This window comes from Macaca thibetana, chromosome 12, assembly GCF_024542745.1.
Source record: "Macaca thibetana thibetana isolate TM-01 chromosome 12, ASM2454274v1, whole genome shotgun sequence".
NCBI lineage: Eukaryota > Metazoa > Chordata > Mammalia > Primates > Cercopithecidae > Macaca > Macaca thibetana.
Window position 1 is genome coordinate 23,377,719 of NC_065589.1, and position 12,781 is coordinate 23,390,499.

Genomic DNA, 12,781 nt, shown 5'->3' on the forward strand with positions numbered 1-12,781 from the left:
TCAGGAGGTTGAGGCAGGAGAATTGCTTGAACCTGGTAGGTGGAGGTTGCAGTGCACTGAGAGCTGAGATCACACTACTGCACTCCAGCCTAGGTGACACAGAGAGACTCCATCTCAAAAAAAAAAAAAAAAAAAAAAAAAAAAAAAGCCCAAAATGGGCCAAGTGCAGTGACTCATGCCTATCTCAGCAGTTTGGAAGGCTGAGGCAGGAGAGAGCTTACAGCTAGAAGCTCTAGACCAGCTTGGGCTGGTCTAGACCAGCAAGACCCCATATCTATAAAATATATACAGTGTGTGTGTAGTGTTTCTTTTTTTTTTTTTTTTTTTTTTTTGAGACAGAGTTTCGTTCTTGTTGCCCAGGCTGAAGTGCAATGGCACAATCTCGGTTCACCGTAACTTCTGCCTCCTGGGTTCAAGCGATTCTCCTGCCTCAGCCTCCTGAGTAGCTGGGATTACAGGCATGTGCCACCGCACCTGGCTAATTTTGTATTTTTAGTAGAGACCGAGTTTCACCATGTTCGCCAGACTGGTCTTGAACTCCTGACCTCCAGTGATCTGCCTGCCTCGGCCTCCCAAAGTGTTGGGATTACAGGCGTGAGCCACTGCGCCTGGCTGTATGTATATTTTTTTGAGAGAGAGTTTTACTCTGTTACCCAGGCTGGAGTGCAGTGGCTCCATCTCAGCTCACTGCAACCTCCACCTCCTGGTTTCAAGCAATTCTCCTGCCTCAGCCTCCTGAGTAGCTGGGAATTATAGGCTCCTACCACAATGCTTGCCTACTTTTGTATTTTTAGTAGAGACAGGGTTTTACCATGTTGGCCAGGCTAGCCTCGAACTCCTGACCTCAAGTGATCTTCCCACCTTGGCCTCCCAAAGTGCTGGGATTATAGGTGTGAGCTACTGAACCCAGCCATAATATATATATCTATATCTATCTATCTATCTGTATATATATATACACACACACACATACACACACACACATATATGTATATATATGTATATATATAGCTGAGTGTGCTGGTGCCTGTCTGTAGTCCCAGCTACTAGGGAGGCTGAGGTGGGAAGATTGCTTGAGCCTAGGAATTTGAGAGCAACATTGCAGTAAGCCATGATTGCACAGCAATCCAGCCTGGGCAAGAGAGCAAGATCCTGTCTCAAAAAAAAAAAAAAAATGGGTCTTACAGAACTAAAATTAAGGTGTTGGCTGGGTTGCCTTCCTTCTGAAAATTCTAGGGGAGAATCTATTCCTTGACTTTTCCATCTTCTACAGGCTGCCCATATTCTTTTACTCATGGCCCCTATCCCTCTTGAAAGCCAACAATCACATCATTCTGACCTCTACTTACTTTTGACCTCTTCTTTATTTCTTAATTTTAATTTTTTGGTAGAGACAGGGTCTCACCATGTTGCCCAAGCTGGTCTCAAACTGCTAACCTCAAGTGATTCTCCCACCTCAGCCTCCTAAAGTGTTGGGATTACTGGCATGAGCCACCACACTAGGTCTGACCTCTTCTTCTTTGACTCTGACCCTTCTGCCTCCCTCTTTCATTTATAAGGACCCTTGAGATTACACTGGGCCCACCTGGGATAATCCAGGATCATTTCCCTATCTCAAGATCTTTACCTTAATAACATCTTCAAAGTCTTTTGCCATGTAAGGTAACAGTCACAGGTCCTGGAGATTAGGATGTGGATATCTTTGTGGGGGAGGGGGAGGACGTTCTTCTGCCTACCATCTCTGAAGTGAAACAATTCTTCTGACACACATTTAGCAAATGCTAACCAGATGTGCTAAGCACTATGGTAGGCACTAGAAACAAAGATGAATAAGACACAGTCCTTACTTGCAATAGTTTGCTATCTATAATAGCAAGATGGACATGTACACAAATAACTACAGCATGATGTGCTATATGCACTAAAATAAATGTCACAGGTACTTACACAGTGCCTTGATGAGAATATGTACATCTCTAAATTCATCTGATACTCACAATCTGAAGTTGTTATCCCAGTTTTCCAAATGAAGAATCTGCACCTGAAGGTCAAAGAGGTTTAGGGTTTTTCCTAAGATAGCTCAAGTCTCTTACTACATTCATTCTGCTAGGATAGGAGAGCACAAGGAAAAAGAGGTTCAGGGAAGGTGTGCAACCTACTGCCATGTGTCCTGTAGTCACCACGGATGCTTCCTTTGTAGAGACCATGACCTTATTCCCCAAAGCAGCCTCATTATATGCCCCTGTCAGTTTGCTTTTTATGAATGAGTCTTGTTCTCCCAACCAGAAGGCAAGTCTACTGGGAAGAGAGACCTTGTCATATTTCACTATATTCCTTTCCATGCCTTGCCTATTTTGTTGCTAGAGAGTTGCCATCACGAGTTCTTTCATGGTATTGTGTTGTGTTGTCAGGTGATGGGGGAGGGTCGGGTGAATCCTTTCCAAGCGATGTAGAGCCGGGAAGACAGGTTTCTAAAGATCTGCAAACCAGCAGCACCTGGGGCACTGCCAGATGACTTTCCCCAGTAAAGGGAGACAATTAGAAAAGGCAAGGCAGGCCGGGGTGGTTGCTCAGGCCTGTAATCTCAGCACTTTGGGAGGTTGAGGTGGGTGGATCGCTTGAGCTCAGGAGTTTGAGACAAATCTGGACAATATGGCGAGATTTTGTCTCTACTAAAAATTTAAAAAAAAAAGTCTGGGCGTGGTGGCTCACACCTGTAATCCCAGCACTTTGGGAGGCCAAAGCGGGCGGATTATCTAAGGTCGGGCGTTGGAGACCAGCCTGACCAACGTGGTGAAACCCTGTCTCTACTAAAAATACAAAAATTAGCCAGGCGTGGTGGTGCATGCCAGTAATCCCAGCCACTCGGGAGGCTGAGGCAGGAGAATTGCTAGAACCCGGGAGGCGGGTGTTGCGGTGAGCCAAGATCATGCCATTGCACTCCAGCCTGGGCAACAAGAGCGAAATTCCATTTCAAAAATAACAATAATAATAATAAGCTGGGCATGGTGGTGCACGCCTGTGGTCCCAGCTACCGAGGAGGCTGGGGTGGAAGGATGTGGTAGAAGGATGGCCTTGAGCCGGGAGATGGAGGTTGCAATGAGCTGAGATTGCACCACTGCACTCTAGCCTCGGTGACACAGCAAGACACGGACAAAAAAAAAAAAAAAAAAAAAAAGAGAGAGAGCGGGAAAGCAGAAGTAGCTTGAAAAGATAGGGTGGGGAGAATGGAATGAAATGTAGAAAGAAGTGCTTCTGCGGAGACCTGGGGCAGAGTGCTGAGACCATTAACGTGCAGGTTGCATATCCTGCTCTTGGCTTAGAGACAGAAGACACCGCGAAAGAATCATCCAAGATATGAGAATCTCGATTTTCTTCTTTTCTCTTCAGAGTCAACAGATATTTTGATAGCTTACAACAATGTTTCCACTATGACATCACTGTCTCCTTTTCACCCACGAAAATGTCAAGGACTCAGTGAGGTTAAGTCACTTGCCCAAGGTCACACAGGGTAGCCTGGAAGAGAATCCAGGTCCTGAGGTCTCCGGGTCAGCACTCCCACAGTCTGGCAGCAGGTGAGCGGGCAGGTGCCCGCAGCGAGGGCATCATAGTGACAGCGCTGATGACGGGGCCACTAACCCGCGAGCCGCCGGCAAGCCGCGGCAGATTCCGGGGTCGGCCTGGGCAGACAGGCTGCGGGGCTCGACTCTGCGGGAGGGCCTAAGGCATCGGCACTCTGGGGCTCAGGCTGTGCAGTTCTGGGTCCTCGGCCGCCCACAGGCGTCGGCGAAAGCCTGCCGCCCGGGCCGGGGACCAGGAAGCGTCAGGCAGCTGGGAAGGGTTCCCCGGGGACGCGCCACAGCCTCACAGCCGGCCCGAGTCTCCTGGGAGGCGGGGCTGGAAGGGTATGGGTGAAGGCCAGTTGAGGCCGCTTGGGAAGGACAGCCTCGCCTGCTCCCGACCTAAGTCGGAACATCTGGATGACCGGCGCCTCCAGGACGCAGGTGCAGGTGAGACTCGCCCTGCCACAGCACCCTGCGTCTCCGCGGAGGCCCTAGGGAGCCCAGCGAGTAGGCTTAAAACGAAGAAAGAATGGTTAAAGCCCGAGTCGCGACTCTTAATCCCAGCCCGACAGGTGAGGAACCAGTGCGCAGCTTGGGTAGGGTACGCGGCCAGGCTCCTCCCCTCGGGGGGCCTCTTACCCCTCCTGGGAGGCGTGGCCTGCCGGCCGCCCAGCCCTTAGTGGGCGAGCGGGGAACGCGGGCCCCGCCTCCCGCCTATAAGGGCGGTGCGGCACTGCAGCTAGCGCAGTTCTCACTGAGACCCGTCACCCCGACTCAACGTGAGACGCACCGCCCGGACTCACCATGGTGAGTGCGGCCCCGCCGGGGTCGCGCCAGTCCCCTAATTGCCCCTCTCCTTTGGGGAACTTTCCTTCCAGGCATGCTCGGGGACCTCCACCAGGCGTTCCAGGTCTCCAGGAGGTGCGAGGGTTTTGCATCCTCCCTCCCCAACCCCCTCCTGGTGACTTTGGCCGAGCCGTGTAGTTCACCTTCGGTGGCTGGGGTTGGGGCTTGGGGTGGAGTGCAACTCTTCAGTAACAGAGAGGAACCCTTCTGGCACTCTGCTCCTGCCTTACCGAGCATTTGTGTCCCGACTCTGTATGAGAGTCACACGGGCCTGCGCCCCGTCCTTTCCGCGGGCGAAAGAAGACGCGCTTGGCTGCCCTCTTGCATCCCCAGTCCCCGGTCCCCAGCACTGACCGAGCACGTGCTTGGCATTAGAAGGTGGAAGGGGGTCGGGTTACCTGGTGCCACATCCCCCTTTCCTCTGTGTGTGCATTCCAACTATCCACAGAATCACCCCCCACTCGTGACTCAGCACCCCGCTTCTGAGCTGAGAGGGGTGGTGGGAACGGAGTTCAGCCTCCTGAAGCGAGCTGGCCCTCTCCAGCCGGAGCCCGGGTGCGCGGATGGGCAGAGACAGCTGGCGCTGAGCACTGCGCGGGCCGAGGCCAGGTTGGGGGGGAGGGGGAAGAGGTGCATGTAGGGGGTGGTATTTATAGCCCAGGAGCGGGGGCCGAAACCCAATCCCCGCTTTGGGCTGGGAAATAACTGGAAAGACTCCACCGGGAGAGCGGATGTAGGGCTGGGCTGCAGGATGGCGCCCACCCTGCCCGGGACAAGGCGGGTTACCTCTGGGGCCTAACCACAGGTTCCACTTCCTTTTCTGGGTATTTGGAAACCGTCACCCCGCCATTTCGGTGTGGGAAGGGCGCGCGGGACCTGCCGGACTTTAGTGCTTTAGGGGTTAATTTGGGGCTGACAGGGACGGAGCCTAAGGCAGTGAGTGTCCCAGTACCCTCAAACCTTGTTGCTGGCCCCTGCTGTCTGAGCTTACAAGCATTACCGTCGCTATTTCCGTGCGGGCTGACACGGGAGATGAAAGTGGTGAAGACACCCAGGGTGTGGGGGTGGAGGTGGGGAGAGGAACCAGATGGGATTGATCCCCAGAGCCAGATAGGATTTAAAGGTGAGGGAGGAGGGCATCCTGATGGCGTGTGGTCAGTTGATGCCAGATTGGATGGTTGAGACACCTCTGCAGCTTACAGGAAAGAAAGAGGGAAAGGGTTCTATGAAGTCTAGCTGTTCATACTCAAAGCAAAGAATCAAATGGGGAGGCCTCTAGCTGTAAACCCATACCTCTAGGAAACCTTTTTTCATGTGGAGCCATAGAGCTCACTTGACAGATTCCCCACTGAGAAGTGGGCTAAGAGGTTGGCCTGCCCTGCTGGGTGCATCCAGGTGGGGAGTCCTGTACCTGGGAGCCCGGGCAGGCTGCTAGCCTCTTCTCACCTCTGCCCAGCCCCAAGCCTCCACTTTTGCCAACTGAGTCATCCTAGCTGGTAGGCGATAGGGTGGAAGAGAGACTTGCGAGGTGAGGTGAGGACTTGTGGATGTGGGGCTCATGCTGTGTCCCCTCTCTCTATCCCTCAGCGTGAATGCATCTCAGTCCACGTGGGGCAGGCAGGTGTCCAGATGGGCAATGCCTGCTGGGAGCTCTATTGCTTGGAACATGGGATTCAGCCTGATGGGCAGATGCCCAGTGACAAGACCATTGGTGGAGGGGACGACTCCTTCACCACCTTCTTCTGTGAAACTGGTGCTGGAAAACACGTGCCACGGGCAGTTTTTGTGGATCTGGAGCCTACAGTCATTGGTGAGAGAAAGTGGAGACAAAACTGAAGGGGGTGGAGCATGACTCAAAGCTTCTCCCTGGACAGAGAGGGTATTTAGACCAGGCATTCCTGGCCCTGAAAATTCCTAGCCGTATTTGAAGCTGCAGAAGGCAAGCTGATCTCAGACTGGCCTGGGCAGCCGGTCTGGGTTTCTCTCACACACTGATATCTCAGGCTGGCAGGAGGATGAGTCCTCCATGCATCTGGCCACAGCTACCACCCTGGGGGAGGAAGGTCCCTGCTGAGCATAGTTTTGTGGTTTTTGCTCTTCCAGATGAGATCCGAAATGGCCCATACCGACAGCTCTTCCACCCAGAGCAGCTCATCACTGGGAAAGAGGATGCTGCCAACAACTATGCCCGTGGTCACTATACCATTGGCAAGGAGATCATTGACCCAGTGCTGGATCGGATCCGGAAGCTGGTGAGAATTTGTCTTGGGAGGGAGGGAACTTTTGAGACTGTGCTAATGGTCAGGAGTATTTTTTTCAGATCCCTTTCAGGGAGTCATCTGTAACTGTACATGGTCTCAAATGTGGTGCAGCTATGGCATCCTCAGTATTTGCCCTGACTGCTGATGTATCTTGCACTTTATGCAGCCGGGTGATAAGAGTCCCTCAGGCCCCTCCCCTACCTAAACAGTTATTTCTCATTCTTGCCTTTCAGTCTGACCAGTGCACAGGACTTCAGGGCTTCCTAGTGTTCCACAGCTTTGGCGGGGGCACTGGCTCTGGCTTCACCTCACTCCTGATGGAACGGCTCTCTGTTGACTATGGCAAGAAATCCAAGCTGGAATTCTCCATCTACCCAGCCCCCCAGGTGTCTACAGCCGTGGTCGAGCCCTACAACTCTATCCTGACCACCCACACCACCCTGGAGCACTCAGACTGTGCCTTCATGGTGGACAACGAAGCAATTTATGACATCTGCCGCCGCAACCTAGACATCGAGCGCCCAACCTACACCAACCTCAATCGCCTCATTAGCCAAATCGTCTCCTCCATCACGGCTTCTCTGCGCTTTGACGGGGCCCTCAATGTGGACCTGACAGAGTTCCAGACCAACCTGGTGCCCTACCCTCGCATCCACTTCCCCCTGGCCACCTATGCACCAGTCATCTCTGCAGAAAAGGCATACCACGAGCAGCTGTCGGTGGCAGAGATCACCAATGCCTGTTTTGAGCCTGCCAACCAGATGGTGAAGTGTGATCCCCGGCACGGCAAGTACATGGCCTGCTGCCTGCTGTACCGTGGAGATGTGGTGCCCAAGGATGTCAACGCTGCCATCGCTGCCATCAAGACCAAGCGCAGCATTCAGTTTGTGGACTGGTGCCCCACAGGCTTCAAGGTTGGTATCAACTACCAGCCTCCCACTGTGGTGCCTGGGGGTGACCTGGCCAAGGTGCAGCGTGCCGTGTGCATGCTGAGCAACACGACAGCCATCGCTGAGGCCTGGGCCCGCCTGGACCACAAGTTCGACCTGATGTATGCCAAGAGGGCGTTTGTGCACTGGTACGTGGGTGAGGGCATGGAGGAGGGTGAGTTCTCCGAGGCCCGTGAGGATATGGCTGCTCTGGAGAAGGATTACGAGGAGGTGGGCATCGACTCCTATGAGGACGAGGATGAGGGAGAAGAATAAACCAGCTGCCTGGAGCCTGTTCACTATGTTTATTGCAAAATCCTTTCGAAATAAACAGTTTCCTTGCACGGTTTCTTGTCCCCTCTGAGTGCTTGAGCTTCTGCTGCCTTCCCCTTCATGCTGCTGCTGCTCTCACTGTTTGCTGTTCATGACCCTTATCCCTTCCGTCGAACGTGAGACCTGCAAAGGGGCCCTTGCCAGGCCCAGGAAGCATAACCCCAGGGACTTTAAATCGAAGCCCTAGGGGTATTCAGTATAGGGAGGAAATGAGGACCAAATCCAGGCACAAACTGTTGAAGGATGAGTCTTCAGTTCCTTTTCAAGTAGGAGTTTAATCCAGTGGTTTCTGTCTTTGAAAGTTAGACTGCTACCCTGTTCTTCCTGCTGCCTCTACATTTACCAACTCTGGAAGCAAGGCTTGGCCCAGACTCCTCTGTGCATTATGAGGGTTTGGGAGTGGGGCTGGGCTGGCCCAGAGTTCCTGGGCATGGAGCCACATCATAAGCTTGGGGGATGGGAGGGAACACAGGCAATCTCCTAGAGTTGTTTGTGCCACTGCACCTCTGAGCAGCTTTGCATAGCTTCCTGTCTTGCTGCTTTGCTGGAGCTGGGGCTGTGCCATTAAAAGTCAGGTCATCTCCCCTCTGTTTGTGATTTCTTTCTGGCCTCAGCCTCCGTGCTAGCTGGTGGGAGACTCCTGCTAGGGCCCTGGGGAAAGCTTCAACTTTGCTAACAGGAGCCCCAGGCCCCATGCTGATGTCAGCCTATGGGGTAGACATGGTTGGGGGGAGGAGGCTTGGATCACAAAAGAGCAGGAGATGCCAACCCTGCCCTTGCCTTTCTTCCCTGGTGTTTCAGGGAACAGTGCTCTTCCCTAGGGAACAGGTTTGAAGCCCAGCTAAGACAGGGCCCCTGTTTACTCAGCAGAGTAGGCAGGAAGTGGCAGCTGGATACTGCCACACCACACTGCCTCATTAATCATTAACCATGTATGAGCTTGAACGATCAGGGAGACATGGGCCAAAAACAGTTGCTGCTGCCACCTCCACTCCCCTTGCCCCTAGGCTGAGGATGGGAGACCTGTAATCTCCCCGTACCAAAGCTTCCTCAGGTGTCTCCACCCAGAGGCCCTTGCCTGGCAAACCGGCTGAGCTGCTCTAAGCTACTCACCCCAGGAGTGAAGGAAGGAAAGAACTAGTTGAGTGCTTTTAGGGGGCCCTGGTTCTTGACACAGGCAAATGCCAGCTTGAGCCCAAGCAGCTTTAAGTTTTGATCTAAGACGAGCTAGAACTGTCCACGGCTAACCAACCTCCTGTGGAATGAAGTCACACCATTGCTGACTCTGCAGCAGTCCTCCTCCTTCCCAGGCAGTTCTCCTGGAAATGGCAACCAGACTTTGGGCCCCTTGCACCTCTTCTCTTACTCTAGGAACACTGAGACTAAGATCCACACTAATCTGCTTCCACTTTATTCTTGTTTATACATTCTCCTGCTCCCAGATTTGGAGGCAGAACACTATGTGAGCTCAACAGTCCTGCTCAGAGCCATGCTCCGTATCCCACCATTTCCCTTTTCCCAACCCCCACCCACTCCCACTCAGTAAGGCCCCTTGCCCAGGTTTTGCTCTTGGAAGAAAGCAGAAGAGCAGATGCAGGACTAAGATGATTGTCCTGACCCCGCTACCCCCAAGTGTAAGAGCAGTCCTGGATGGAATGGGTAGAGATTCCAATGAGGGATGGGAACCCTCTTTCTGAGGCACGAGGGGCCATCTTCTCAACCTGCTGCTTTTTCAGATTTGGGTAGTATGCTGGCCAGGAGCTGGGGGCTGCAGCGCCTCCAGCTGACTGAGGAGGAGAGGAATGTGAGGACGCTGATGCGGGTCCACGGTCATCATCGAGGCCAGGAGCTGCCGCAATGCTGAAGAATGCCTGTGGAGGGAGGAGTGCAGGGGGACTGGATGACACCTATCTGTCAACCCAGCTAATACCAGGGGGCAGTCTGAAGTACTTGATGCCCCATTCGTTGCTTGCTCACCTGGGGCTTTGTGGGATGCTGAGTTGGTTCTGCACAGCAAGGGCCACACTGTCACCCTTTTGGAACACCATGTCATAAGGGCCTTCTCCAAACATCATGGCATATAGCACGCAGCCTAGGGACTGAGCATAACTTGGTTAGTCCCTAGAAGGGGACCAATAGAGATAACATCGCTCCCCTTACTTCTGTGGTAAAAGACTACATAAGCTAAAAAGAATAAGCTGACCTCAGCCACATGGCACCACCAGGGCACAGAGAAACTGCCAGTCGGTTGGAGGCCTCCGCAGCCCCTGCTTAGCTTAGCCCCTGCTCTTCAGTACTGATACTGAGCTGTACTCACCTTGTTCGGGGCAGGGATTATACCACATCCGGTGCAACTGGGTACAGTATCAGTGACAGTTCCCAGGAAGGAAGTTGAAGTGGATGGGGACATACTGTGGTTCCTGGGGCCCCATGCAACAGAAACGAACGACCTACTCTACTCCACAGCAGGTACAGAGCCACAGCCCTCCCTACCCAGATACCCACCCACATGCTCCTCACCCAGACATCAGTCCGCTCATCGATGACACAGTGACTCTGCACAGAGAAGAGCTCTGGGGCTCGGTAGGAGATGGTGCACCGCTGGGCTGCCCAGTCCTGGAACAGTGATCCCAGAGCTCAAAAGTGGGGCACTCGTCATGGTCATGTGACCAAACTGGGGCATGCACCAGAAGGGGTGGGAATGGGGAACAGGTGAGAAAAGGAACCTGGAGATTCTTTTACCTGCAGGGTCAGAGCCTGGCGGGAGCCCTCCACATTGATGCATGCTTGATTCATAGAACCCAAGTCCATTAAAACTGGCTGCCCCTCATCTCCGAGCAATATATTGGTGGGCTTCAAGTCCCTGTAGGGAAGTAGAAGTGACCTATGAGCATCTCTGGACAGGAAGGCTGGAATCCCAGCAAGCAAAAGAATCATACAGGCTGTTTCTTGGGAGAACAGAAACCTCCCATTTCTCTTGGTAAGGCTCTTCCTCTGGGCCCCAGCAAGCATACAGGGTCCTCCCACTGACCTGTGGGCATAACCCTTGGCATGAATGGCCTCAAGGCCTCTGCAGATCCCCAGCAGCAGCCAAAGGATTTGATCCTCGGTCAGGAAGTTGCCTTTGTCCTTCAGCCTTTCTATCTCATTCCACAGCGTACCTCTCTGCAACACAAGTTTCCCTACAGTTGGAGATGTTTTTGGAGCCTCTGCTCCTTAGGCCTGATCCCTTCCCTATGTCAAAGCCTATCAGCCCTTTCATGATACACACCTCAAACTCAAAATCTAAAGTGGCCAAACCCAGGACATGGTCCCTGCTTCCTAACATGCTGGACTGCTCACATAGCCCATGGGTAGGTGGCTCTGTTGCAACCCCCTCCATAACCGGGAGTCTTTCTGACCTTGAAGAACGGTAGCAGCAGCCAGGCCTCATGCTTAGCACCCCGCTCCCTCAGACAGTAAGCCACGAGGCGAAGGATGTTGGGGTGACTGAAGAGGCGATGCATGTCGGCTTCTCGCTGGGCCTCCTCCCGGTCCTGCTGCTCGTGACACAGGATTCGCTTCAGGGCGTAGAAGTGTCCATCATGTAACCCTTCCACTAGGTCCACATAGCTGAACCCACTGTGGGCCAAAGGGGTCAATGAAGGGTCATGGTCATCTCCCACATGGCTAAGACCTAGCGAAATTTCCTGGTGGGGAGTGGGGTGTCCTTCCCATTTAGCAGAAACCCTCCCAAGATGTGGCTCTAAGAGAAATCTGAAGAATATTACACTGTGAGCTCCTCAGGAGCAGAGATACAGAAATCTTTGAGGTCCTATGGTCGTAATAGAGACCTCTGCACGTGACAGATGCTAAATAAATAATAGCCAACACTTATCAAGTACTTAAGAACCACGCACTGGGTGAGACATTTTATACACATTATCTCATTTAATCCTCACAACTCCATCAGTGAGGGATGATAATCATCTCCATTAAACATATGAAAAAAACATGGTTTATCAAGGTCACATGAGGTGGATTTAGCAGGCCTGGCTCCAGAATCCACCTTCTTGATGCTGTGTAGCTAGGCTCTGTCAGGTGAGAGAAGATAGGGATAGGGATAAAACCCTTGTGCCCCAAGCACGTGCACACCGCTTTCCTTCAATGACCACAACCTTGAGGCCTAGTTAACTGACTTCCAAACACTCACCCCTCCCCCAGTTTCTGGATGAAGAGGTAGCGCTTATTGTCAATGATGACAGTTCCCCGAGAGCAGACACACAGCGCGTGGCCCATAATGTTTCAGTCATCCTCTTCAAGGACAGTCTGAGGCTACCGAAGAGCTCGTCCAGGGTGAGTGGGCTCTTCCAGGAGATGCGCTGGGGGCCAAGCGGATCATGCTGGAAAGAAAACAACGGCAGGGTCTCACACAGGTCCGGCACAATCTAGACGACTCATGAAGTACCAAGGCGGAGAGCTCAGGCCCAGGTCTCTGGAACCTACACTATTGTCTAGAGAAAATGGGCCTTGCTCCTTCGCCAGCTTCAAGCGGCGGGGGTCAGGGGCCTTATGGCCTCAGGATACACAGCGGCTACCGGGCCACTTCCTCCAACCCCAGCCCACCTTTGGGCAGGCCCCGCTCCCACACCCGTCGCGCCGCAAAGACAGAGCACAGCGTAGTTTCAGAGGACGTGCGAAGCTCACGCCCACTCCTGGCAGGGCCCACCCCCGGCCTAGGAGCCCAGAGTCCGGAATGGGCCAGCCTGCACTCCCCGACTGACCTGGCTCGGGACAGAGCGAAGCGCCACCGACCGGAAGCAGTGCTGACATCATCAGTCCGCGGCGGCGTAACGGCCCGCGGTATCTT

At 53.2% G+C, this 12,781-nt stretch overlaps 2 protein-coding genes across 5 annotated transcripts; one reads left to right on the plus strand and one right to left on the minus strand.

Moving 5' to 3' along the window:
* Positions 1-3,664: 3,664 nt before the first annotated feature.
* On the plus strand, positions 3,665-7,943 carry TUBA4A (tubulin alpha 4a). 3 transcript variants are annotated; one of them, XM_050752420.1, is made up of 4 exons: positions 3,665-4,010; positions 5,997-6,219; positions 6,513-6,661; positions 6,904-7,943. In XM_050752420.1, the coding sequence occupies exons 1-4, from the start codon at positions 3,981-3,983 to the stop codon at positions 7,873-7,875; spliced, it is 1,374 nt and encodes a 457-aa protein (XP_050608377.1). In that variant the 5' UTR covers positions 3,665-3,980; the 3' UTR covers positions 7,876-7,943. The 3 variants fall into 3 exon arrangements, with proteins under 3 accessions (XP_050608377.1, XP_050608378.1, XP_050608379.1); XM_050752421.1 differs by lacking the exon at positions 3,665-4,010 and adding an exon at positions 4,198-4,370; XM_050752422.1 differs by lacking the exon at positions 3,665-4,010 and adding an exon at positions 4,919-5,018.
* A 1,380-nt stretch (positions 7,944-9,323) lies between these two features.
* STK16 (serine/threonine kinase 16) lies at positions 9,324-12,767 on the minus strand. 2 transcript variants are annotated; one of them, XM_050752447.1, is made up of 8 exons: positions 12,696-12,767; positions 12,125-12,314; positions 11,334-11,553; positions 10,964-11,097; positions 10,675-10,795; positions 10,453-10,548; positions 9,910-10,031; positions 9,324-9,803 (listed from the first exon to the last, which is right to left on the minus strand). In XM_050752447.1, exons 2-8 carry the CDS (start codon positions 12,208-12,210, stop codon positions 9,665-9,667), a joined length of 918 nt encoding a protein of 305 aa, XP_050608404.1. In that variant the 5' UTR covers positions 12,211-12,314; positions 12,696-12,767; the 3' UTR covers positions 9,324-9,664. The 2 variants fall into 2 exon arrangements, with proteins under 2 accessions (XP_050608404.1, XP_050608405.1); XM_050752448.1 differs by having other exon boundaries at positions 12,418-12,739.
* Between the last annotated feature and the right edge of the window lie 14 nt (positions 12,768-12,781).

What these genes read in the sequence shown, in the direction of transcription:
- TUBA4A (XM_050752420.1), top strand. Translation starts at nt 3,981, where the DNA reads ATGACCGGCGCCTCCAGGACGCAGGTGCAG. An exon ending in TCTGGAGCCTACAGTCATTG is followed by an intron (nt 6,220 to 6,512) that starts GTGAGAGAAAGT and finishes TTGCTCTTCCAG; the next exon opens with ATGAGATCCGAAATGGCCCA. An exon ending in TGGATCGGATCCGGAAGCTG is followed by an intron (nt 6,662 to 6,903) that starts GTGAGAATTTGT and finishes CTTGCCTTTCAG; the next exon opens with TCTGACCAGTGCACAGGACT.
- STK16 (XM_050752447.1), bottom strand. Translation starts at nt 12,210, where the DNA reads ATGGGCCACGCGCTGTGTGTCTGCTCTCGGGGAACTGTCATCATTGAC. An exon ending in GCCAAGGGTTATGCCCACAG is followed by an intron (nt 10,796 to 10,963) that starts GTCAGTGGGAGG and finishes ACTTCCCTACAG; the next exon opens with GGACTTGAAGCCCACCAATA. An exon ending in AGCATCCCACAAAGCCCCAG is followed by an intron (nt 9,804 to 9,909) that starts GTGAGCAAGCAA and finishes CTCCCTCCACAG; the next exon opens with GCATTCTTCAGCATTGCGGC.